At 36.0% G+C, this 26,144-nt stretch overlaps 1 protein-coding gene across 5 annotated transcripts in view; it reads right to left on the minus strand.

Annotated features, from left to right (window-relative positions):
• PICALM (phosphatidylinositol binding clathrin assembly protein) overlaps positions 1 to 26,144 on the minus strand; it is a 66,306-nt gene that overhangs the window by 30,532 nt on the left and 9,630 nt on the right. For all 5 annotated transcript variants that reach the window (XM_036389535.2, XM_036389618.2, XM_036389451.2 and 2 more), the window contains exons 2-9: positions 9,978 to 10,120; positions 7,751 to 7,826; positions 6,415 to 6,517; positions 4,047 to 4,140; positions 3,551 to 3,662; positions 2,077 to 2,183; positions 847 to 888; positions 44 to 129 (exon numbers count right to left, since the gene is read on the minus strand). In XM_036389535.2, the coding sequence (XP_036245428.1) occupies positions 44 to 129; positions 847 to 888; positions 2,077 to 2,183; positions 3,551 to 3,662; positions 4,047 to 4,140; positions 6,415 to 6,517; positions 7,751 to 7,826; positions 9,978 to 10,120 (763 nt within the window). The remainder of the gene's footprint in view (positions 1 to 43; positions 130 to 846; positions 889 to 2,076; positions 2,184 to 3,550; positions 3,663 to 4,046; positions 4,141 to 6,414; positions 6,518 to 7,750; positions 7,827 to 9,977; positions 10,121 to 26,144) is intronic.

Consider the following 26,144-nt stretch of genomic DNA (forward strand, 5'->3'; position numbering starts at 1 on the left):
CACTCGATTTGACAATTGTCCAAAAGGACAAGTGTATAAGCACCTGCTTGCAGCTGTGGAATCTTTGATTTTCTTCCCCTCTAGAGAAGCTAAATGTTGTTCCAAAGCATCAAGAAGGCTACTTGGTGCCTGCAAAGAGAGACATTGGGGAATACATTTGAAGAAACCAATAGTTTAAATATTTCAGAGAATGCAACTGTAGGGCAATTGGTACAACAACTCTGAATACTTTTACCCCCTCTTGGCATTCTGTACGTATTTAATGACTTCAAGTATAAGGTGCTGTATTCTATTCACTACATTATTCCATCACAATCATTTATCAGCAAGGACTGAAATAAGTCAAGAAATGTTAAAATTAACAGCTAGGAAACAGGAGGCAGATAATCAGAAGCAGTCAGTGTTTTAAGAGACACTAAGAAGGAAATTGTACCTAAAGTAATTTCTTTGTGCATGTTCTGCAAGCCTTCACATTAACTTCACATTAACTTCAATAGGCATATAGCCAAAAGCAAGGCTGCTGAAAACTACAGCTTTGTAATATCATGTAAGACTTTCATTATGTGACCTCACAGATATAAACTGTGTCTTCAAGCATGATGGAAATAAGGTTATCTTAAAATTCAATTAGAGAACGACAGAAACGTTATAAATTTTTTACAACAGGATCACTGAATATAAAAGCCAGGCTCTGACAGAGCTTGGATTTAATCACAAACTTAGAGATAACTTGGTGACAATGTATACAGTAATGCCTAAGTGAGTACCATAATGGCATTTCTGATCATGCAACCCTAAAAATAATACACATACATGCACTGGCAAACACATAATAGGTTTATCTACCTGTGAGAGATCTGGTATGTCTCCTCTGTCAATTCCAACTTGCTGTAATAAAACAAACGAGCTTTAGAACCTGTTTTCTTTTTTTTAAGGCAGAGATACTCAGAAGTAAACAACATTAACATGAAGTAATGCAAAAAGCACAAACTTGTTCAATATAAATTTTAAATCTCCAGAGTCTGTACTCTGTAATGGCTGGTTGTAATAAATTCTTGTTAAATGTATACACATTGAAGTAGGTGTGTTACAGAGTTATTTCAACAGATAGAACCTTAGAAACAAGAGAGCAAGAAGCCACTGTTTTAGAACCTGAAGAAGTTTGCCTATCTCACAATTTACATGGCAAACTCTCAGACCTACTGACACACAGAATATATTTGATAAGAATATTGAAACAAAGCATCAATGAAGTTTTGTAAAGAAACATTTTTCTAAAATGCAGATGAAATTTAGGATGTTTGCAGCAGGACATATACTGTTGCAACAGAAAGATCAATACTCTCAACTTCAATTGATGGTCTTATCAGCTGAAGACAGTATCTCTGGCAGAGACACTGTCAGGACAGACAGCAAGCCAAGCTGGAACGCTTATTTTGTTAAGAGAGATATGAATACCAAGGAAATAAAAACAAGAGGAGGAGCACACCTCAACTGAGGAATTCCACAATATTAGGACAATTTAGCAGTGCTCTAGGAACAAGAAGGCAACAGACTAAGCATTTCTTAAAAAACCCACAAACTAAACATTTTGCAAAGTAATTGCTTTTCCCTCTATGAGCACACCTACAGCAAAAAATCTTGAAGAAATCCCATGTCCTTCTGTTTGTCTCAGTTGCCTATTTCTGAAGCTGTTATTTTATCTAAAACTTCTGGTAGAATTGTGGGTTTTAAACTAGAATACAGCTAGAATCATAGAAAGCAGATCACCATGAAGTTCCTTTGTTAAAAGCAAGTCTGTTTTTCAAAGAAAGCTCACAAGTATTCCATAACCAAGGAATTTTTAAAATGCATGTTAATACACTCTCCTCAGCAAAAGATAAACCAATAAGCAATCCACAGTCAGGTTTTCCAATACAGTCCTCAAATGAACTAATCACCAGGGTAGAGATGAACAAGATGACCCTTGAGAGAACAGCAACTAAGCAAGGAGGAAGAAGCATCTATTTTATGATAAAATAAGCACTTTACAAGCCTGCTTCAAATAAACAGCTAAGTTGATCAGCTTAAGTTTACCTCTGCAACTTTAAGGAACTCTGAGATCCGTGTCATTCTAGTGAGGAACTTCTTATATATATCAAGGCCTTCTTTGCATTGGTTCTTTTTCATATCAAAGTATTTTTCTAGAAACAGTAAGAATATTTGCATTAAATAAGAAATCAAGATTTGCAAAGGACATGCAAAGTAAAAGCATATAAACCAAGACAAACAGAAAATACCTGCTGATCTGTTGTTATGATAACTGCAGAAGTCACTATGCCTAACTTGCACCAAATGACAAAAGCTCTGTCAAATGTGAGCCACTGGTTCCATGCATGAAATTACACCTTACCTTGCAGGTACTAGACACCACGAAAGCATAACCACCTTGAAGAGGACAATCAAGTTAAAGAATAGGTCACTCAAGGAAATGTAAATTCATCTTCTTGGGAAGAAGAACAAACAAACAAAAAAAGGGCAGTTTTACAATCTGGCAGTCAGATACCTACTCTATTCCAGTGGCCAGATATCAGGCAAGATTTTGATCTCTGACAAACTGATGACTCTTACTATGGTCTGGGGCAGTGAAGTACAACTGATTAGAAAACACCTTTGCTGAAAGCAAGAGGGTCCCACTCCTCTTTCGAAAAGCCCTTTCAAGGCCTGTTTCTTCTTTTTTACTAAGCTTCACTCAAAGCATAAGTAGAAAGCAAGTGCCTATTACTTCTTACCAAGGGAAAGGAAGCTGACAGGGGCGTCATACTGGAAGACTGACTGACTTCAGATTGTCCCTTACTGACTTATTCTGGATTTTACTTTTCATTTTGCAAGCACTGGGTAATGACAGCAATCAGGAGCTTCATTTAATCACAGCATATAACAGAATCAAGTAAGTCAACTGATTACTTTCAACTTAATTCTTTCCTAAATTTAGGAAAATTCATCTCCAGAATGTGCAAGTGAAAGGGCCTTAACTCTGAATTTTTAATTCTCCTTAATATATAATATATGCTCTAGGAACATAAGATAACCAATCATGGAAACAAAGCAACATTGACGTTTCAATAGCCAAGCAATCACTGATGTTGTGACTGCAGATTTGCAACTGACCATAACTGATTCCTTTACTAGGAAAACAAACTGTTTCTTAAGAAAATCCCCAACCAACATCAATATTATAATTCAGGTTTGTCATGCAGTTCAATAAGACAAAATTAAAAAAAAAAAAAAAACCAAACCCAAAACCAATGCACACAAAAATCCCCAACAAAGCAGTGCAAGAAAAAAAATTAGGTGAATAAAATCTTGGATGGACTTTGCTTTCAGAGTTTACCTATCCCTGGGTACAAAGCAATGTCAAATGCAATTGCACAGACAAACACTGGAAATAACAGCAAAATTTTGATGTTTTACAGTAAGACTGTTTCAGTTTCTCAAGAGAGCAGCTCTTGTGAATCATTCACTGAGTTCCCCCCCAGAGCTGAGCATTGCAGAGAGCAGTTATACTTACCCAAGAGGTTAATAATCCCTTCGTTATATGCTGCGAACAGTCTAATGGCATCTTTGAAGAGGAGCATGAAGGCAGCATTAATTACACCATTTGTAAGTTCATTGCTATTAACCTAGGAAGATCAGAGAAAAAGTTAATTGAACTGGATTGATCTCTTACTGGAAAATTTCTAGTTAAACTTCAGTACATTATCTCAAGAGAGGCTTTCCAGTCATCTCACTGGCTGTTAGCAGAAAGTAACACCATACATGATGTGACTTAATTCTGTGATGAGAGAAACTTTGTTTCTCTCATCACAGAATTAAGTCTCTCCAGTGAGCATTGTTATATATTTTTTCTGATTTCTTGGGAGTATACCAATGAACAAAATGATTTGTGTTCTTTAAGCTGCGTAGATAACATGGAACCAAGTGCAAGACATTTAATCTTAACCTATTTTACGAGTTTGTACAACAAGTTGACGGTATGTTAGAAATATACATGCTGCTAAACTTACATTAAAGTCAAGAAGTGCATCCATTTGATTTTGTATAATAGGTACGGTTTTTAAGAGTTTTTCTGTGCTCATTGTTCTCATCACTCCATCAGCCCTGTTGTGAGAGAAAAAAAATACAAAGAAAATTCTTCACCTGAATTTTGAAAGTCATTGTTAGTAAGAAACAACAGAAAATATAGCAGGTCATCAGAGAAACCATTTAAGTCTTTGCCACACGAAGCCATCCTTGTGGTGTTTAAGAGTGGTGTCTAGCCAATGTAACCATAATATCTGCAGCACAGAAAAACAATTACTTATTTGGTCAAAATGTGACTTCAAGATGAATTTTTGCTCAGAGAAAATTAAACTAATAGTGTTTAGAAATACAGGAGAGCTACGATGCATCAGGTAACAAGAAAAAATGCTCCAAAGATTATTTTTGAAGCAATTTTTAATGTATTCTTTTTCCAATCACCAAATTATTACTTTGTGTCAGTTTGGATTCTTTTAAACTTAAAGAGGTAAGAAAGAATAAAAAAATGCAGCAGTATGTTTTTCAAGATTTTCAGAAAGATTCTACAGGTTACATGAAATTTCCTTTTAATGGCTGACCACCAATATTTGGTTGTTTATTAATTGCTCAGATTGAATAGGCTAAGATTGGCTGCACATTTGAAAAACCCATCAAATGAATACCAAAAATATCCAAGAAAAGCAACAGCTGAGGAAGCGACTAAATCCCCTCAGTGACATGAAACAACTGCTTTCTGTAAGACAAATCAGACAGCCTTGCAGCTCATCAGCATGCACAGAGCAAACCAAATGCTTCTGCAAGTGCAAATCTCATAGTGCATCTTCACAGAACAGTTTGTGGCTGTTCTCCAGGTTGGAAAGCAGTGGGGAGCATGCTGCTTCCAGCTCTCTACTTGTGCTGTATATTTACTCCTAACAGCAAACAGCAAATGCAAGAAACTGAATGGGGCAGAGCATGGGTGTGAGGGCCCTAAGAAAAATGGAGTAGGAAAGGCAGATTGCTGCCATCAGAACAGTTATTCCTATTGGCTCACAGAAGGACCTCCAGGCACATGGTGCAGGCTAAATAATTCATCTCATTAGACCTAAAATACCTGATAAAACAATTGTGTACCTCTTCAGAGCAGCTGCAGCCACCTAACCACATACAAATCTTAGCTGTGGAAAATACTGTTTTGTGTTGTTGGCAATCCAAGCAACTCCAAAGGCAGAATGAGCAAAAGGAGCCCAGGCATCCTCCTTTTACTCTACCATCACACTTCAAACCAAAATGGATTCTACAGTCTTAGCAAGGAGGCAGAAGGGATTTGGACAGTGTTCTGAGGCCCACTACAAATGCCTTTACAACCTTAATGCAAAATATCATTAGACAGCCCATTACTACAATTAATTCATTCAATAGTATTAAATTCAGATTTCTGTGGATTTAACATTAAGGTTTTTCGTTTCAATATAAATTCACCTATATGGATGATATATGATTTAGATTTGGGTGTCTTACATATACAAAAACATACATATATATATACACATGCAAACATATACATACATATATATATATATATATAAGACATCCAAATCTAAAACTAGTATTATGCTTTTAAAACTTAAAAAGCACCATATAAAAAGATAATGGACAAAGATGGAAAGACTTAACTGTGATTGGTACCTTTTCTCCAGCCTTCCCAAAGAAGAGCTCCAGATTAATTCCATCATTCACTATAACATGTAATTTACCAAACCACTGGTGCTCTGCACTGTGTTTTTTTACATGTAAACAGGTACTTAATCTCAAAATAACTCCTCTTAAATGAGCACATTTTCCAGGGAAAATTTGAATTCCTGTCAACCAACTCAGGATAGCATCTGCCGAAAGGTACTATTAAAAGTACTAATTTACACTACCTTCAAAAGGTAGTAAACTTCACACAGATATTTTGTGACAGAGCAGAGAAACACCAGGAAGGACTGCAAGGTTGTTTCACCTGTCATTTAAGCCTTCCATAGCTACAGGCACAAATAAATTGCATGGTCCACTTTTTATTACATAAAAGGCAAAGTATATATCTATTGTGAAAGATTTGTTAAAACTTCTACTTTTTTATATAGACTTCCATCTTTAATTCCTTTATATTAAACTGTTGATGTTTAAAGATAAAAAATTACAACAACTGAAGTAAAAAATTTTTGCTATATACACTTTCAGCTGGGCCTTGGTGTGTCATGGGAAATATTCAAAAGAGAAAAGGAGTCATTATTGTCTGTATTAAGCCTGAGCTAACGACGATATTTTTCACTAGAATTACAGGACATATGATAACACCTCAACATCAGTAGAACAAAATGCAGTCCTTACCCTCTTTTTACTTTTGTGAAGTCAAAAGCCACTTGTCTATAGGAAACTGCCTTTTCATTCAAATACCTGCTATACCGCCTGATAAACGTTGACATGTCATAACCTAAAAAATAAGTTTCAGGGGTTTATTACTTACCTAATCAAAGAACAAGAATGTTATTCAAAATAACGTGCAAAATATTAGCACAAGACAGCTCCACTGACTAGGCAAAATTGTGCAAAAATATAATCTGAAAATAACTGCGTACGTCATTGTATTCACCATGTAAATCAAACAGACAATACCACAAATATCTAGACAACCTCAAGTATGTTAAAGTTTACACTTCACTTCCTAAGGAAATCACTTCCACAAGCAAAATGAAGTAATTTTTATGCAAGTTCTTTTATACTACAATAGAAATTACTATGAAAAAAATTAAATGATGCATTCACAAAGGCATTCACATCAGCTCGGCAACACATTATCTCATTTGCAGCTGAACAGAAAAAAAAGGCTTTGATGGAAACACCACAATATGACAGAAACTCTTCTCTGTTAAGATAGCAGTGATGGGAAATATTTTGATTAACTGTCAATCTAGGGGTATAGTCTAAGAAGAAGATCTGTTCATAGTCTATGCTGAGACCATAGAAGTTAAAACTCAAAAAAATGACTATCTGGTAGAGCTTTGGTTATAACTGAGCAGGTTTCTGTCCTCAGGCAACCACTTTGGCTGCCTGTTCTAGTACACTTGTGGCAAAGATCAGAAGTATATAAGAAGCAGTAGACAAAGTAAGGAACCATCTTAGGAGAAAAAACAATGCCAGCTACAGGTATGGTCAGAACTGCACTGAACTGCAGCGTAACAGTTTGGAAGACTGTTTCAGCTGAAAAATCTGAACCAGAGAAACAGTTATTTGCCTACTGAATTAGTCTCAAAGATAAATGGAATAGTCTTTGATCAATTTCCCAAAAAAGTAATCTTAATTTTTTTTTAGATACGGTTCTTGTCTCACTGATATGATGTATGTACATATGATGCATTTTTTTACATTAATAATCAAAACTGCCTCATTTGGAGATGTCTATGTCTATAGAAATAAAAGGGATACTGAGATCCATATGTTTAAGGAAGTCAGAAGCCTTTAAGAATGCCTGTAAGAAAAGATTCAACATGGGCCTCCAGCAGACAGCTCCTGCCACACCATTACAGCATTTTATTTAAGAAATGCAGCCTGGGGTAAAACGGGCAGAAAAATTACTTCCTAAATGACAGGGTTCGTGAGAGTAAGCAAGTTGTCTTTGCTGTTCCTCAGCACATTACTAACTTTTAATGAATAAAAGACACCTTACCTTGCAATCCACTTTTGTCTAGGAAATTGCTCAAATTAAACAATGTGTTTCTGGACGCCAAATACTGGATAAAACGCTAGATGAAAGAGAAAAAATGGAATACTTTTTTACTGTGTTACCAAGGAGAAGGAATTGCAATAACAACACTAGAAACTTTTTATCCAGGTTACAAAATTCCCCTTTTATGCCTTAAGACTGACTTCAAATCTGGAAAGTATTACAAAACCAGCTAAGCTATCGAAGTAAGCCAGTTATTTTTTATGCATAAATCTCTGAAAAAATCCAAGTAGCATTTTGTATGAAGGCCTCATTTAGTTGCAGTTTATTTTAAGCTAGAATATGGAACCCTGAACTTCTGAAAAAATCTCTTCAAATACATTCTCATTTTACATGCTTATAGCTGTTTCACTGACTTCAATTTTATAACAACTGATTTAATAATGCTAATTAGCCAAGTCATCTTTGCTCAGCATAAAATTGTAATGGTACTTAGCTTAAATATGAATATAGGTGATGGAAATGTTAGTTTGCTTATAAATCAAATATCAAACATAACAATTCATATAAAGCATTAGCATTGTATCACAATACTTCTAACTATACTTAATTACAAATTATGTTTCACAAGGTGAATGATGCTATTTTCATTTTGTAAAGATACATTTAAGATTGTTGACACAATAGGAAAAAAAACTTGTACAGAGCTGCTACAAAAATAAGCCAATCATTCTGTTGCAAGAAAGATTTTGACAAAAGACAAAACCAGTGTTGATTAGTGTAACATGTACTACTTCATTACTTTCATTAGCATACATAGGTTACATAGAAAAAAGACTGAGAAGAGTAAAGGCACTCAGTATCTAGTTTTAAAGGAATTAAGCCAAAGTTGGAGGCACCATCCCTGAAGGTATTCAAAAGACACACAGATGTGGCATTTGGGGATATGGGTTAGTAGTGGGCTTGCAGTGCTGGGTTAGCAGGTGGACTTGATTTTAAAGGTCCTTTGCAATTTAAATGGTGCTATAATCTGTTTGCACTCTCATTGTCCAAGTACTACTTCCAAGTGTGAAAAATTTCATTTTGAGCAGCAATCTTACCCTCAATACTTCTCTAATATATTTGGTGAGGAAAATTTGTTTGTAAACTCTATTCTTAATGGAAAGTATTTCAGACAGTGGTCCCATGAAATACTTTTATAGTATGAACTATTTTGGTATCAGTTTAAGATTCATAGGACTCAAAGTGCAAGGTGTATAGATTGTGTTCTGAAAAGTGTCAATTAACCCAATGAAAAAGTTTAAGCTTCAAGCCAACAACAGAAGTTTGCCCTCTTGTGGCTTAGCTTCACTGAATAGATTTTCACCCAGACTAGCAATGACCTGCAAGTGAAACCAGTATATGTATAAAAACTTAAGCTCCCCCTCCAACCCACACAAGTCAGTCAGAGGAAGCAGTTCCTCTGAATGCAAACTCAATGAAATTCGCTAAACTATTTCAATTCCAAAGTTCATATAGCTTACCTTATCCTGCAGTAAAAAGGAATGCTTACAAACTTATTTCTAAGAAAGCCTTAGAAATATATTTTTTTGGTTTTTTAAAGGCAAAACATACAAGCTGCTGCTATGCTTGACTTAGTATTCCAAACAATAAAGCCCCATAGCAATTAAAATTGTGAGACAAAACAGGTTTATTCCTTTTTGTGTAACTTGGGGCTATGTTTGTTAAACGGTTCAACTGTTTACAGTTTGGTGTTATTTCACCCTGTCCTAGGGTGACCCTCAAAGCCAATTCGTAGGCACACATTTGTTTTCATTGTAAAAAATTAGGGTGTGATGGTAGAAATTACTTTAGAATGAAGGTATTGAGGAGAAAAGACCAGAGGGTTAGCTAGAGTGTGAAGGCAAAAATGCTTCTATTTTCAGCTTGTAGAATCCCACGTGAGCTAGTTTTTCTTGGTTTTTTTTTCTCTTTCATCAATAGAATATGAACATAGGAAAAAAGTACCCTCAGCATTTGGGACATTTACTTTTTACACTAGAATTGCACACTTTGAAGTAGAAACAACGGAAACAAACAGAAAATGAGACCTGTGTTCATTCAGAGTAGGATCCAAAAAGGCAAACCTGAAGATTGTCTTACAAAAAGAATTACTGGAAGCATTTAGGTGACATTTCCAGGAATGACGGACTGCAACTGTTCTCAGAATAATACATCATTTTTGTATTACCTCATTTCCATACACCATTAGATGATGGGTTGTGATAAGAGATTTGAAGACCACTACCCAGCTACTGTTGGTAGTTCTTTCAAATAAACTATCTGCCAGCTGTGGGATGTTCACATTCATCTCATTTGTGCACTGGATTAAATCTGCAATACAAAAATTTCGTTATTATCAGTTCTGTAAAGGAAGATCAATAATGCTCCCAAAAAAAATCAGTACATTCATTTTTTGTAATAATCATCTTTACAAAAACTGAGGGGTTTTCCAGCAAAATAAATATCGAAAAGCAGCATGGCTCTGGTCTATCAGAACTTAATAATACAAAGCTCACTCTGCTCACTGCCAAGATTCAACTGCTTTTGCAGCTGCCTTAGAAGGCTCTGGAACAGAAGTACCATAATAACTTACACTATCTCTGACTAACAACTCTCAACTTTCAAACACCTAAAGCATTAAATAGCAAAATAATTATTACATGGTACCATTTAATTAAGTTTTACTGGAAGATTATGACTAGAATTAACTGTAATCTCAGATTTCTGGCCTCTTAATGGATCAGTAAATACTTTCCAGCACTGGTTCAAAGTGAGTAATAAAAGATTCAAATACTACTTAGTCTTGATAAAATGCAATCAACACCTTCAAAAGGGCAGAGGAAATGTTGAGTGGAAAAAGGAGCCCCTAGCAACAATGCCAGAAGCTGACAGATTAATTTAGTTCAAACAAAGTTGGATCATTAACCAAAAAGATGGTTAGGAGCACAAGACCTGAGGTTGGCTAACTAAAACAAAGCTTTCCAATCTCTGTTCAGCCTGGACTACTGTCCCACCTGTGTAAACATGGGGAGCTATACTTTCAGTACAAGCAACAGAACAACGTCTCATCATCCAGTAACTTATTTCCAAAGGCCAGTGAAGGAAGGGATGGCTTAAGATCACGACACTGTCTTGACAAATACAGGAGAAACAACTATATGATAATACAGCTTGCTAATATTTAATTATGAAGCTTAACTTAATGCAACATAGCAGTGATGAAATTTTTCTACCATTACCACTCCAAAAATAAACCAGCAAATTTCACTCAAACTGACAGCCCTGTCAAAGGCTGTAGCTCAATAAAAATCAAGACTTCAGAATGTTCTATGCCTTCCTGACTAAGGACTACCAAGGCATTGGTAGTCTGGAAACAACCATTTAATCTGAAGGCAAACATTTCACTTTTGAAGACAGTTTTATATCTTCCTATGAACAATCATCCACCTTGAAGGACTCTTGAAAGACAGAACCTTCAGCCAGAGCAGCAGGTAAGGCACAGCTACCACACACTCTGAACTAGTATCGTCAGAACTGAAATATCTGCAATTTACATGTTTAAGTATTAAAGAAAGCGAGCAGGAAATGATTTCCACATTCATAAATGTAATGAGATGGAGAGATAAACATTCTTTTATCTACAAGTAAAATTGTGATGACTACAGGCATTCATGACCTCATTTCTAAGTCATGATATCTATTACTGGATGATGATTTGGGGCTGTTAAGACAATGCCAGGATATTACTCAGCAAGAGATGTGCTCTGAACTGGATCATCAAAACCAAGCCCTGCAGCTTCTTCACCTTCAGGTCTTCCCTCCTAAATAATAACACAAGCAGTTTTGTGCAAGGCTATCTGCAGGAACATACATTAAATACAAAGGTACACGCATCACTGGATGTCAAGTCATACATTTTGGCATAAGAGGTGCAAGTGCATATTAGAAAGTGACAATCTCTATACTTAAATGCAACATCTGCCAGCAAATCAACAGTAATAAAAAATACAAAAGAAGAGGTGGCACTTGAAAATTCACTGTCTAAAAACATTAAAAACCCCCACCTGAAGTAAATATCCAGTGTAGACGATATTTTGTGCTGGGAGAAATGATTTCTGAAAAGCCACTGAACTTTGAATTCATTATCTGTTGCAGTGTATAAAAGAAAACAGGCTCTGTAACCCTCAGAAAATCATCCCTCACGGGACTGATGAGTGTTTCTGTGAAAAGCATATGAATGAACCTGGGGGGCGGGGGGGGGCACAGGGAGAGAGTGCCAGCACATTATGAGGAACCAGTGACCAACTGGGAGAGAACACAGGCAAGAAGCAAAGTACAGAAGCAACTCCAGCCTCCAGTGGAAGTAAATTTGCAAATGCAAACATGGGAGTCACTACAATACTACAGTTACTACAAACTAAATTTAGTAAAACATGAAATTTCTCTCTCTCCAAAACACAGACTGAACAGATGTACAACAATCTGGTATGTATTAATACCTCAAAGTACCTAAACTATACACATCTCAGAAAAGTTACATCACTCTGAAATTTATTTTCAAAGTATTTTCATAAGCAATGCTAAATAGGTAAAGAAATATTTGCACAGTTACACCCAAATTAGAACAGCAATTTTTGTGCTAACTATACTATAAGCAGCATAGTACAGACAGCAGAAGATGGTATCCTTCATCCCACACTCCTGCACTACATCCCACACTACATATAGAGTGCTCTTATTTATCCTATTCCCACAAACACCCTTCATTAAAGGAGAGGAACAAATATATAGTTATTTTCACATCCTACGTTTAACACAACTTGTCTCACACCCACCTATGAAAACACTAGCTATGTGTTTGGAAACCTAAGGGCCCCAAAGCAACAAATCTCTAGACTGCTACTTACTGGAAATGCTATGAGCAATACCACAGGCAGGTGTATAACCAAAGGGTACAGCACTAAGGGCAACAGCTTTCATCTTAGAGCACAAACAGAAACAAACAAAATCATCAAGAAAACAAAGGATAACCCTTGGTGAAAGAGTGATGCCTGTTTCACTGATCATCTTGCCATGGGAGTCTGGGAGAAAGATTTAATAGTTACTCCCATCAATACTACATAAAGGAAAATCACTTTATGTGTCAACCTTCTACATTAAGGCCCAGAATACCTCACAGCAGAAAAAGAAATACTCTCCTGGGAAATAAGCCACCTAAAATCATAGAATTCTGCAATTCTAAAATCTGTTAAAACTTTCACAGTAAGAGACACACAGCATACAGGTGTTAGATAACAAAAGTCATTCCTTATTTCATAGAAGGCAGCAATTAGCAACAAGAATCTTAAGCTTGCAGCTGGCTGGGAGACTTATAGGAGGGAAGCTTAGACAGCATCAAATGCACAGGCATATCCATGGATGTGGCTGGGGACAGCCAAGGGAAAAGCTATCAGGTTGCCCAGGGTGTAAAGCACTTCTTGCAATGCACAAGAAGTGGCTGAAGGAGGTGGGTTTATTCCACCAGCAAAACAGAAGGCTGGAGGAAGAGAGGGGGAATATAAAGACTACCTTCAATCAGGTATTTCTTGGAGGTTCACAGAAAAAGGATGAAAAGCAAAAGAAAATGGTCAGGCACCAGAGCCTGTAAACAGCCAGACCTATTAATGTTCAGCATGGTTTAAAAGCTGGGGTTCATTACAAAACCTGAGATCCCTTCCAATCTAAAGCAATTTACAAATCTATGCAACATCTACAGAATGAGAAAATAAAGGCAGGCAAAAACAGAGAAGTGGCTTACAAAGTTGAAGTTGGAAAGAGTAGTCCAACAGGTATTCCTAAGATCAAAAACCTTGGACTTATGTGACTGACAAAACATGTTTTGAGAACACCACTCACCTACCTACAGTATCAAATTTTGGCAGAGGTTTCAGAGGCAAAACTAGATTTTCCAAGAAAACACTTGTAGCTTGTTTTTAAATAGTGTTCAGATTTTATTTTTGTTGTAACAGTTAAAGCTTTCACCACCAAGTGACTTTCACATAATTCAGTTCTGTTTGGGTCTCTTTCCACCAAAGCAAGGGTTTTGCAAGGAATCATAACAAAGGTCTGGCCAACAGACATTTCAGCAACAGATTGAAATTGAAGATTTGCAATTGCACCTGTACCAAAGCAAGCATATTGCCTAACCCTGTTCAAGTTAACTACTGCAAAACATGCAGTACCATACTGTACAATACTCAAGCTTAGAAAAAGTAATATACGTGCAACTCCCAACCAAGAGTTCTACACCCTTTCAACCGTTCAGCCTTCATTACAGGAAAGAGCCAAGTGATTCATTGCCTTATGCTATTCATAGTTATCAGGTGAAAGAAGTATAAAGGTGCAAAGTAGAATAAAAGCAGAGCAAGATTGAAGATTCCTACACAAGAAAGAGGAAGCAATCACCTACACAAAGCAGTGACTACAAGGCTATGATGATAAAGTATGCTGTCTACTCCACATTAGGCATGTAGATGTGGATGAGCCAACCCATGGCAAGAGATCATGAGTCTTGGCCCATGGCAAACATGAGGAAGTCAGGCTGGATAATAAAGCACCAAAGGCATCTGTCCCAAATTACCCCAGAGAATGCATGTGCTTTCAGCATGTGCCTGTGACCTAACTCCTTGTGCAGCACCTCGTTCTGCACCAGGCAGCCTGCTAAGACAAAATTATAAAAAACTGGTTTCCCTCCACACAAAAAAAGAACCACAGGCTATCCTGAATGATTTCTTTTCCCAGAATCTTACTCATATGAATTCACAGTAAGATTATAAAGAACCTGGTTGAGAATAGCTTTCATTAATGGTTTTAGTTTCAGATCCAGTTTCAGTTTACTGTGACATTTGTGGTAACCTGACAAGCAGACTGAACGTAAGCAAGATTTACATACTCCACGTACATGCAGTACCTGATTATTTCCAATGGTTTACCTTAATCTCTCATTTTGAACAATATTTTTATTTGTAAAGTATCAGTCTGAAAATATTTACAAGAGTAAGATCTTCCAGGCCAGAAAGTGTGCCCCACACCCCAGTTACTTCAAAATAGGTCAAGCAACTGTGGCAGATATCCATCTTGTTAGCTATTGCTTTTTCATCTTTTACACCACAGACATTACCTAGAATAAGCAAGTAATTGGTTATATCCTGCAAGTTCTTAACAGTTGTGCCATTTAAAAATATATATATAATGGGAGAGACAGTATCCTTTCAGTAAGCAATTGAACTATTGATCATCCAACATGAGTAGGCAGATAGTGCCAAGAGCTAAACATATTACATTCTTCAGTTAAAAAATGCAAGAATAATAAAAGAATATTTAAACGCATATTGGTGGATCCAAAACACGAGCCAATACACATCAGATTATGTTTACATAACTGGTAAATTTAAAATTGAAGTCAAAACAGAAAACTTGTTTCCTTTTTTAAATACAAAAGGAAATATAAAACATTTATTGCATGAATTAATATTCACACAACTTATGCCCACACAGAGGAGTTCAAAAGAACACAATTAATTTAGTATCTTTCAAACTGAAGAGAGAACATGCTAGTGACTGACACTCCACTCACGAGGGAACACTTGTGGCCAGTCACAATGTTGGAATACAGGACAATTATCCTTGAGATGATTTTACTTAAGAGTGTGCATCTGCTTGTGATCAATTCCTCTTTCACCCAAGGCCATACAAAACAATTTTTAGATGTGAGTAAAAGATTTAATCATTATTGATACAGAGCTATTTTGCTCTCCTCTTAAGGGACCATTTTCTCAATGAGACAAAACCTTCAAAGTTGACACACTCTCATTTTATCATACCTTTGGAAATGAGTGGGAAAAACATTGGTGTCTCAACCCAAAATGCTGAAACAAAAATAAAATAATAATGGAAAAGACATAGTTATCTACACTGTCAATACTCAAGTTAAATTCCTTTCCTGGCTGCCTAGATTTCAATTCCTATAATGATTTTCAAATTGTACCAGTTTCCTCTACGTCAGGGTCTCATTTTCTTCTTGTTCTACACAAATATTTGATCACTGAAACAGAGCTGCTCCCTCATTTGGTCAGCAATCTTAATCAAAATGCAAATGGTCTGAATCTAAAAGTCTATTAAACAGCTAAAACATTTCCAAAGGATAGGTGAGAAAGCAGCAATGTGACCATTTCCCAATGGTCACACAATGACACACCGTGTAGCACCAGTTAACACTGACCAATTCAGGAATTTGGTGAAAATTTCAAAGATCAGAAGTCAGCAAGTTCACATCAAATTGGTTAATGATATGAAAAATGTCTGGTTTTATGCCATTGAGGAGTCAGCCACTAGACAAAAAGTTCCTTCATTTGATTTTTTGCTAGAAATACAGTTACAGCAAGCTTTTACTACTTCTAAAGAAATTTTATAGGTTAAGACCAACATTCCCCTGCCTACCCCTAAAGAGCTCATGATCTATATGGCCACATAGATTTTAAATAGTCCTGTTACAGGTTCTGGGAAAGCACACATGCCTGCCACATCTTTCCTTTCCAGAAGGACATTGAGAAAGTTTCATAAGAGGGGGGAAAATATGGGTTATTGAGAAGGAGAGGGGGTGAAAAAAGAAAAGAAATAAGCATGTTCCAATTACAGTAATGCAACATTTTTCAGCAGATCTTAAATGAAGGAGAAACTGAATTTAGCATCAAAGAAGTTTTTCACGGTCTGTTTTTATTTTGTTATTTACTGAACTGGAAGTGTCTTTTTAACCAGAGTGGTTTGCATGAAATGTAGCATAAAATAATAGAAATATCTAACCTCTGTATATTAGATATTCTTCCCAGATGTATTTTTTTTCTTCAAATTTCTATAAGATCATCTTCCTTCCTTGAATAATTGGCAAATCAAGGTAGTTCCTTATTTTCAAAACTTCAATAAAAAGCATCAAGTAGAGTTTTTCAACTGGCTACAGATGAAAATAGGTATTTTGGATTATGGAGGTTATTTTTTCTATTCACCTTGACACAATGACTATGAAGAGTGTGCTCTAATTTTATCCAATTACAAAATTAACAAAAATTAAATGACTTCACAAATACATAACAGTTTTATTCTAGCAAAGTGCTTTGAAAACATTTCTAGAACATATAGAGACAGTTTTCTTTAATATTTAAATACTTGGAGGACTTAATTGTGCCATGAAAGAACACTTATAAAAACTTCAAGAAATCAGAATACCAAAATAAGAACAAAAGAAAAGGTTTTCTGTAAAATCTATAATTAAAATCTACTTCTACAGATTAACAGTTCTGATAACTACAAACCCTGACACATTCAGACCTGATTCTACACATTCCAACTGACATTTTAAAGGTAGATAACTTAATGCAAGCATATGGTAATTTTCTAAATGATTCCCCACTTCTTCCACAGGTGATGTCCTTATTTAAATATGGGAAATAGGATTTGAATGTTCCTGGAAGTAAAGAAGTACTTTCATTAGAGAACCAAGAAATTTCCCTGAAAATAATACTCAGAATAATTCTGAACATTAATGCAAAGTGGTAAAATTGTGATTTTTAAACAATACATTTGAAACCAAAAATTAAGCTTGTGCAAAAACAAGGATACCCCAAATGACATACTGGAGTGATCAAATGAAACACAGTGATGGTAAATTTCATTCTGAGCCACTCACTAAAGGACATTTAATCTGTTGAATTTAATCTAAAGAATATTATATAGCAAGTATATATTTGAAAACTGAGTGAATACTTCGGTATTTTCCTAAAATATTTAGAAAATATTTTAGGAAAATACCAAAAATTTAGAAAATTTAGAAAATATCTAAGTTTGCAGTTTAAAACAAAATATGCCGTAAACACTATTGGTTTTAAATTTAGGTTTATCTTCTGAATAAGCCCATTTGTACCAAACCACTTTACTAGAAGTAGTTTACTACATCAGATTGCCCCATGGCTTCACCAAAGTCCCCTTGAGAAAGCAGACGAGGAAATTTGGACCATACATTTTTAAATTAACAATAAAAATTCTCACTGAGAATTTTTTCTCTGCATATAAACAGCATCTTAACAGCTACATGCACTGACTCAGGAAACAATTTCCGGAAGAGTTAAAGAAAACTGAGAAGACTCATTTTATTCTGAGCTTTCCATGTTTAAAAAGAACTATGATTTAATCTAATTTATATTAGATAAGCAAGATAAAAAATGCAGAAAGAAGATTTATTATAATGTTGAATAACTTGCTCTATAACCACAGGTTTATATTTTCATTTCATCAAGCTACATCTTGCCTTTTTCTTCCAACTCAAATGAAACTATCATGTTTTCTCTCCTACTTAAAACCACTGTTTCTAATTGGAATTCTTACAAATTACTTTAAATCTCTATCAGTAACCCTGTGAACTCAGCATTACTGCCTCAGGTATCTTTAAATAAATTTTTCTCATATGGCAACACTTCGAGCAACTTATTACTTCTGTTTGAGAACTGCAAAAACTAATATACTTTCTGCAAAAAAGAGAGTAAAAATTTGTTCAGTTGAACAATTGGTTTCAATGAAGAATTATCTGAAAAACATTAGTAGTGTCTACCAAAACTCCTCAACAAACAAAGAAAAAGAAGTTAAAAATAAGGGAAGAACAATAAAAACCATTATGTACACAATTTTCCTTTTTCTTTTCTTTATCTCAGTTCCTAAACACTGGAAGGTGCCTATTAACACTTCATTTAATATTCATAAGGACTATTCAAACTTCTCCAGTTACAAATATTGTGGAAAAGACAAGCGTGGCTATGTTACCTTTGGAGAATTGATTTCTCAAGACAGACTTTAGCATCACTTTCATCTAAACTTGCCAAATGCCCCCATCACATTTTAAAGACTAACATGAAAATACTGCGAAATATTGCCTCAACAGCTCCAGCCACAGATTATAAATATAACATTCTCATTTCAAATACATTCAAGCTGAACACACACCATAGCTTAACTCACCTAGATCTTCATCCAAGTTTAACATATGGCAGAAGTTCATTATTTTAAACCAACACAAATGCATAAGATACATAACTCACAGGATATGTTTTCATGATAACTCATGACAAATCTGGGGGGTCCCATTCCTGTCTCTACCTGCAAACATTGACACACTTCCACTGATGACATGCTTATGCCATGTCAGCCCTAGTGCACATCTCTGAACCATACTAACTTCTCAGAATAAAAAAAAAAAAAACCACACAAAAGCCCCTGACCTCAGTGGTGTTGGATGGGATAATGGGGATGACACATGAGGTGACACAACACAGCACAGTTTTTGCATTATCCTACCAGCTAAAAAACAGCTCACAAAAGACCAAAACAGGTGAAAGCTACAACAAGAAAAGGAGATGATGACATGCAAAGGTAAGAAGAAAGAGGAAAAAGGGAAGTAGACAAGTCCTTCCACTTTTGGCACCAGTGAGTGACTGCTACCCAACCACCCCACTACAGTCATCCTCTGTTCTTCCAAGATGTCTGCCTTGGCCTTCAGTGGTGTCTACAGTTCCAAGTTTTCTTACATTAATATTCCAAAGTCTGATGTTCTGGTGCAGATTAAAAAAGAAACTCCCTTTGTGCTTCTCACTGAAGACTGAGTATCCATACTCCCCATAAAAAACTTCAACACAATTAAAAAACTACTATTTTCTTTCTTAATAAATAACTTCCTTTCAATGTTTCCTAACTTTTCAGTCTTAATTCATCTGACCACCTCAATTTTCTGCAGTTTTGCTGATTTATACATATAAATACACACACACATACATATACATGAATGTATATATTTCTTTATATATATAGTTAAATATAGTGTCCCAGCTGGATAATGGAAATAACTTCCTTCTACAGACATATGGAAGGATGCCCATCTTTCCTACATTCTCATGTTGGTGGTTTATAATGAAAATCAAGTGAGCCAAACCTTCTTGCACGGTTTCTGCATGTTCAGATAATCCTTCTAGACTGAAGTTTTACACCTTCCTTATACGTTTAGATCTCTGCAAGCATTCATAGAGCACTACACCAATTTATCAGTGTAACTTCATCTTCTAATCTTGGCCTGAAGAGCCGCTGCACACATTCACAGGACAGTGTAATTCTCTGTTGATACACAATGTGTACCAACATACAGTTACTAACAAAAAACATCATTAGAACTACATATGGACATATTCTCCACTTTAAGTGTTCTCCAGTTGTGGACAAAGTGATGTAAGCACTCTGCACTAAAGCAGCACTCTCTGGGTCCACTAAGTTTGAAAATCAATGAAAAAACACACTAAAACCCATGGCTGTTACCTGTACCTACCAGTTGTTATAACAGGAGAGAACTATCTTTGTTAAAATCTTAAAATACTAAGCAATACAAAAGTATCTAAAATTTATTAGTTACCTTTCTAAGGATTAATTTCCCAGCTGCCACCCACTCTTAAGACTAAATTATTCGTCAAAACAGAACAAATTAACAATTGTTTCAGCTCCCTAATACTAAGAAATATGTAAGACATACCAAAGCTACTGAATACTTTTGCTCTATGTTCAGTTCCTACATACCCTTTAAAAGCATTTTATCATGAAATCTAGTTCAAAATAATTATAATCTCCCACACGTACACTAACACATTATTCCCACTGAAAAGTATCTGTAAACTTAGAGCCTTGATCCTATCTTTACAAACACGCTTAATAACAAGCCTGTGAATCATATTCTAAAGATGATTCTTGATTAAAAGATGAAAAATGTCTGTATCTATCAGCCAACTAACATGACGATTCTTGCATAAGCTGTATATTCAATTTGAATATTTAACCCACTGGCCTAATTAAACCAGGGAAAAAAATCAATATTCTTTTTCACTAATCACATGCTAATTTCAATGCATTCATGAATAAAATTATGAGTAGTTCTTTGTTCAAGATTGTCAGTATTTCCAGAGTGCATGGCTGCAAACACTTGAGGATGCACCCCATTTCAGGTTCTGATAAGCAAGAAAGCAGGTACTTACCCTAAGTGTTCTATATGAGTACTGCTGTTTAAGAATACATTAGGACAGGTGGTTGGACAGGCTTTGATTTTGAATGACAGCCATTGGTTTGATATTGAAATCAAACCAATAATATCTACTATATTAGTGTCTAATATTAAATTACTATATTAAATATGAGAATAATTTATAATAATACTTCAGCATCCAATATAATATTTATAGTGTGAATGGTCACACATAGTGGGTGAATGGAAGCACAATTAACTACATTAGGTGGAACATTTTAACTTTGATGAAGACGAATTACTTTGAAAATTGCATAGCTTTAACAATGCTTTTATATCCTACTAAAAACATGTAGGTATTTCAAGCAGCCTGCATATATCTGAGTTTATCCTATGATTTCACCTTAAGATGCATAGAGAAGGCACGTAACATGGTTTATAGAGAGCTGAGAGATCAGTATGTGATGCCAGAGATACTATCCCTCAGGTCTCTTCATCACCACGTACACACTGAATGTTACCACACTGGTCTCTGTCCCTGACAAGAATAGTGCCCAAGCCATCTGCCTTTGCATACATTAAAATTTTGGTTATAGTATGCACTTATAGCCCTCTCTTTCTGCTCCAAAGAACCTGTAAATGTTCTATAGCTATTGCACCTCCATACAATAAAAAACAAGTTGTGCTAACAGACATGTTTTTAAAACAAGGCCTATGAAACACAGGTACAAGCTGCTGTTGTACTGCCAATAGCACGTAACCAATCCTTGCAGATTGCTCTGGATACCTCCTGGATGCAGGCAGAGCACCAACAAATGCCTTACCTGGCAGCTTGCAAGCAGTGGTACAGTGACATTACCGTAGCCCAGCCCACTGGAACAGGGAAACCATTTTGTTAATAGCAGACATCAGTGAACAAAAAATCCTCAATGAGCACAACTCTACAGTCGTTCTGCAGCAAGGCAACTTCCATCTTTTCAAGAAGGTAAGCCTTTGACCTAACTAGGGTTCACTTCAGCATCTGACCCTCCTCAATCCTGCAAGAAACTCCTAATCTCAACTTTAGCTCACCTGGTTATATGGCATTCTGATGATATCTGTGAAAAAATATACTCAAAGACTATCCAAGTACCTATCACAGAACCACAGAATGATTTATGTTAGAAAGGACCTTAAATATCATCTAGTCCCAACACCCCCACACCACAGCAAGGATGTCACTCATGATCAGGCTGCTGAAAGATCCATTGAATCTGGCCTTGAACACTTCAAGGGATGGGGCATCTAGAACTTCTCTGGACAATGTGTTCCAGTGCTCCACCAGCCTCTGAGTAAGAATTTCTCCCTCTGTCAGTTTAAAGCCATTTCCCCTTGTCCTGTCATTATCAACCCATATGAAAAGTCCCCCTCCCTCATTTTTACAAGCTCCCTCCAGCTACTGGAAGGCTGCAGAGAGGTCTCCCCAAAGCCTTCTTGTATCTATACTGAACAACTCCAGCTCTCTCAGCCCGTGCCAACTTCCATCATCTGTGACTTCCTTAATCCTGCGTTACCGAGTAGCAAACAGAAAAAGCCAGACTTCTTGCACAGCACATTTTGGCAGTAAACACTTCTAGCACACTTTCTGAATCTAAATATGTGTATCTTCTAAATATGGAGTATCCACACAAGTGCAACTTCGGTGTTTCTTAGATGTTTACCTTCCACACCCCTTTATTCTAAAAGACGCTCCAGAAAGCAATGTTGTAGTAGTGATGTGCCCTCACAGTAGAGCACAGTGAAACTGAAACCAGTGAGCGTTAACACCAACCTGACCTCCTGCCACCACATCCCACTGAACAGATCTTCAAGCCAAAGAAATCCAAAGACCTTTGTTACTTTGGAATTAATCACACACATGTAATTCACATTCTTTGCTCTCTGAACAGCAGTGCACCATCTTTAATTAGACAGTTTAATAGACAAAACCAACGATAAAACTGAAGCCATCTGACATGAGGTTTTCCTATTTCAATACTTGCCTCATTTCAATAGCTCAAAGGTCTTACTCTAGCAAAGTTATTCTCTCCCATTTTAAATCCAGATTTTGGAAATTAGATTTCCTTCTGGACAAAATCTACCTCTGAGCACGAACAGCACATTTTTCCCTGAATGCCTTTGGGAGCTGTCAGGAAGCATGTATTTAAGTTAAAGGAGTTATGCCTCTGTATTTGCCTTCTTCCATCAGTGCTGAAACTGCCAGTGAAGATGTGTGTATCTGATGCATGGTAGGACACATTTCTTGGTAGATACCACCCTCTACAGCTTCTGGTTAACTAGTGGAAAAAACTGGGCTGCCTGGTTAACCACTGGAAAAAACCCAACCAAAACCTAAACTTGTAATTGTGTGGAAATAGGTTTCCTTTTGTCAAGAATCCATGCTAAAATGTTGTACAAAACAGTTGTACTGTCGAGGGAGTCTAAAGGCGTGTCAGCACCTACTACAGGTTCTTTTGCCCCTGTAGTATACTGGTTAAAAAACAACATTCCACATTTTATTGCTTCTCATGTTTTACACAGATTTTTAAAATTAGTCTGATAAAAGAAAAAAAAAAACTGGGAAATTCTTGCATCCAAGACCAAAAAGGTTTAAGCCATAATCTAAAATGGTTTGATTATTACATCGTGTTCTTCCAACATCATAGAGATGCAAAAACTACTCATTTGGATTCGTTTTAATATAGTAGGCATCAAAAGCCCAATATAAAAATTACTGCATATGGTGCTTTTCTAGCATAAAATAAATAGAAGAAGTCCAAATTACTTAGATTTTTTAAATTAGTAATATTTATTACAAAACAGTACAAATGCTTTTCCCTATAAATAGCACAATGCCCAGCTACTGGAGAAAACCTCCTCAGATGACAGCTTTAAAATGTGAATAAACTTCACACACATCATACCACAATCCAACTATGCAGCATTTCCTATTTTGTATGGATAATGTATGTATCTTACTTTTGTGCGTGTCTCTCAGGAAATACATACAGCAGCAGATAATCACTTACTCTTTTAGCTGACTAAACAGAGCTTAACAGGTCTCAATGTAGCTCTGATTTAAAGGCTTATAAACAATGACCTAAGCATACCAACAAAAGTGGAAAAACCTGAAAAGAGGGGAAAATAAGGCAAAGACAATTGAATCATGGGGCTAATAAGTGACAAACAAAACACAGATTTCATGAAGGAGGTTTGCTGAGGAATACTTTTTTATTGAAGTTTCTATAGAAGTAGCTGGTCAAGCTCAAAATAGTAACCCTTAAGATTATAAACATTTGCCTTAAGTGCACTTTTTTTGCACTTGCTGCAAAAATGTCCTTACCAAATTTCAGTTAACAGACCAAGGAGGAAATCAGTTTAGACTATTTGCCTATTATATAATTAATTTTCCTAGAGGAAAAAAAAAATAAACTCCTGACAAAGTATCTGAATTTTTTGAATGATGAAAGCAGCAAATTCTTAAACTTCAAATACTTATCATTCAGTGAAAATCAAGCATCATCCTTCTCCTACAAAGTGACTGGCAGAAAACCACACAGGCCAGCACAGGTTTACACAGTTGGGTACTTGAGCTGGTATCTCAGTGATCAAATAGGCTAAACCTTGTACTCCCCGGTGTTATAAGAAAACAGTTTTGCACAATGTGGCTGAGTTTTATCTTTCTCTATACTAAAAAAAAAAACAACTCTGCACATCAGACATTTTCAAACGACTTCTGTCTAATTCCTAAGTGAGACTAATCTTAATTTTTCCCATTAGGATAGGAGAAAGAAGCATGACAAAAACCAAGAAACTACTCCTCTATGTCAACGTATCTGGCGACGTGCAAAATTCCGGTCATTTTGGTTAAAAAAGTGTCACTACTTTAAAAACTACCATTTTTTAAGTAACAAGGAAAGTTCATGATACATGGATTTAGAGCATTTCTGCAGTCACTTTAACACAAGCTCCATCAATTCCATACAATCTACTTCACGTTTTGCACTCAAAAGTAGGTGAAGTCATTAAAGGAGATCTGTTACTGGCAGCCACCTTCATACCTTTTCTTTTGACCAAAACCAGATCACATTTTGACATGAACTGTTAGAAAACTGGATGAAGCAGAGCACAAGAGCTAAAAAAAAACAAAACAAACAAACAAAAAAAAAAAAAAACAACAAAACTAACTACCAAAACCAACTTCTCTACCTATAAAAACAGAGGTATCACCACAAAATTGTTTCAACTGACACTCCTCTACTGTGACTGTGAAACTCTTCCATGAAGGGAGGCAGCCAAGCAAAAGTACAGCTAAATTCTTCCATCCTATTAATAGAAATGTTGAAATGCCTGCCTAATTTAGCTTTTACTTCCTTTTTCAATTTAGACTAACATCTCCCATGAGATATTTGAAGCTCTGTGACCAAACAAGACTCACCCTGGCTCATCCCAAGCACATCTTCAACGCACATTTAATAGCGCTCTTTTACAAGGGCACAACAAAACCATCCCTTACAGAGCATGTCCAAGCTGCTCAGAGTAAAAATTTTAGAACATTCTGTGATAAGAGGCTAGGATGGTGCAGGAACAAACTTCACTTAACATGCAGAGCAAAAAGGAAGCTGAGTTTTTCCAAGACCATACACTAAGCTTTACCAATTCTCAGTAGATAAAGCAGAAGATATTACCAGGGGGAACACATCCTCTTTACAGCAACACTGTTATGTCTGAGTTTCATAAATCCAAATCAGTTCTTTCCCTCATGCCTCACTTTTAGAGACTCTTCTGAGCCCTTCATTAGTGACCATGGGGTCATGAAATTTCACAAAGATTCAGAGCCAATACGGAGTTTCAAACTTTTAGTCTGAAACTGGATGGGTAAGGGAAATTGTATACAGAAAGAGCTCCTCAGTATCCACAGCTTTCAGCTGGGAATTTCTCTGTTTACCATGAACAAAGACATGTCCCTATCACAAACAGCCTCTAAGATAAACTAAAGCCAAGAGAAGTAGTAAATAACATCTGTCTTTTGGTTTTCAGTAAAAGGAAAGAAACCTTCAGCCAGATTCTATCCTTAAAATTAAACTGTTTCATAAGAAAAGCTCAAAAAAGAAAAGAATTAGTTATTCCATTTACTTCAAAGTAATGTTGTTCATTGGTTAAACCCTCAGAGAGCTAAACCGAATATGGAACTCTGGTAAAACTATGTTTTAAGACATCTTGTGTCAGCCCTAGTATATACCAAGAGACTGACCA

This window comes from Molothrus ater, chromosome 2, assembly GCF_012460135.2.
Source record: "Molothrus ater isolate BHLD 08-10-18 breed brown headed cowbird chromosome 2, BPBGC_Mater_1.1, whole genome shotgun sequence".
Classification (NCBI taxonomy): domain Eukaryota; kingdom Metazoa; phylum Chordata; class Aves; order Passeriformes; family Icteridae; genus Molothrus; species Molothrus ater.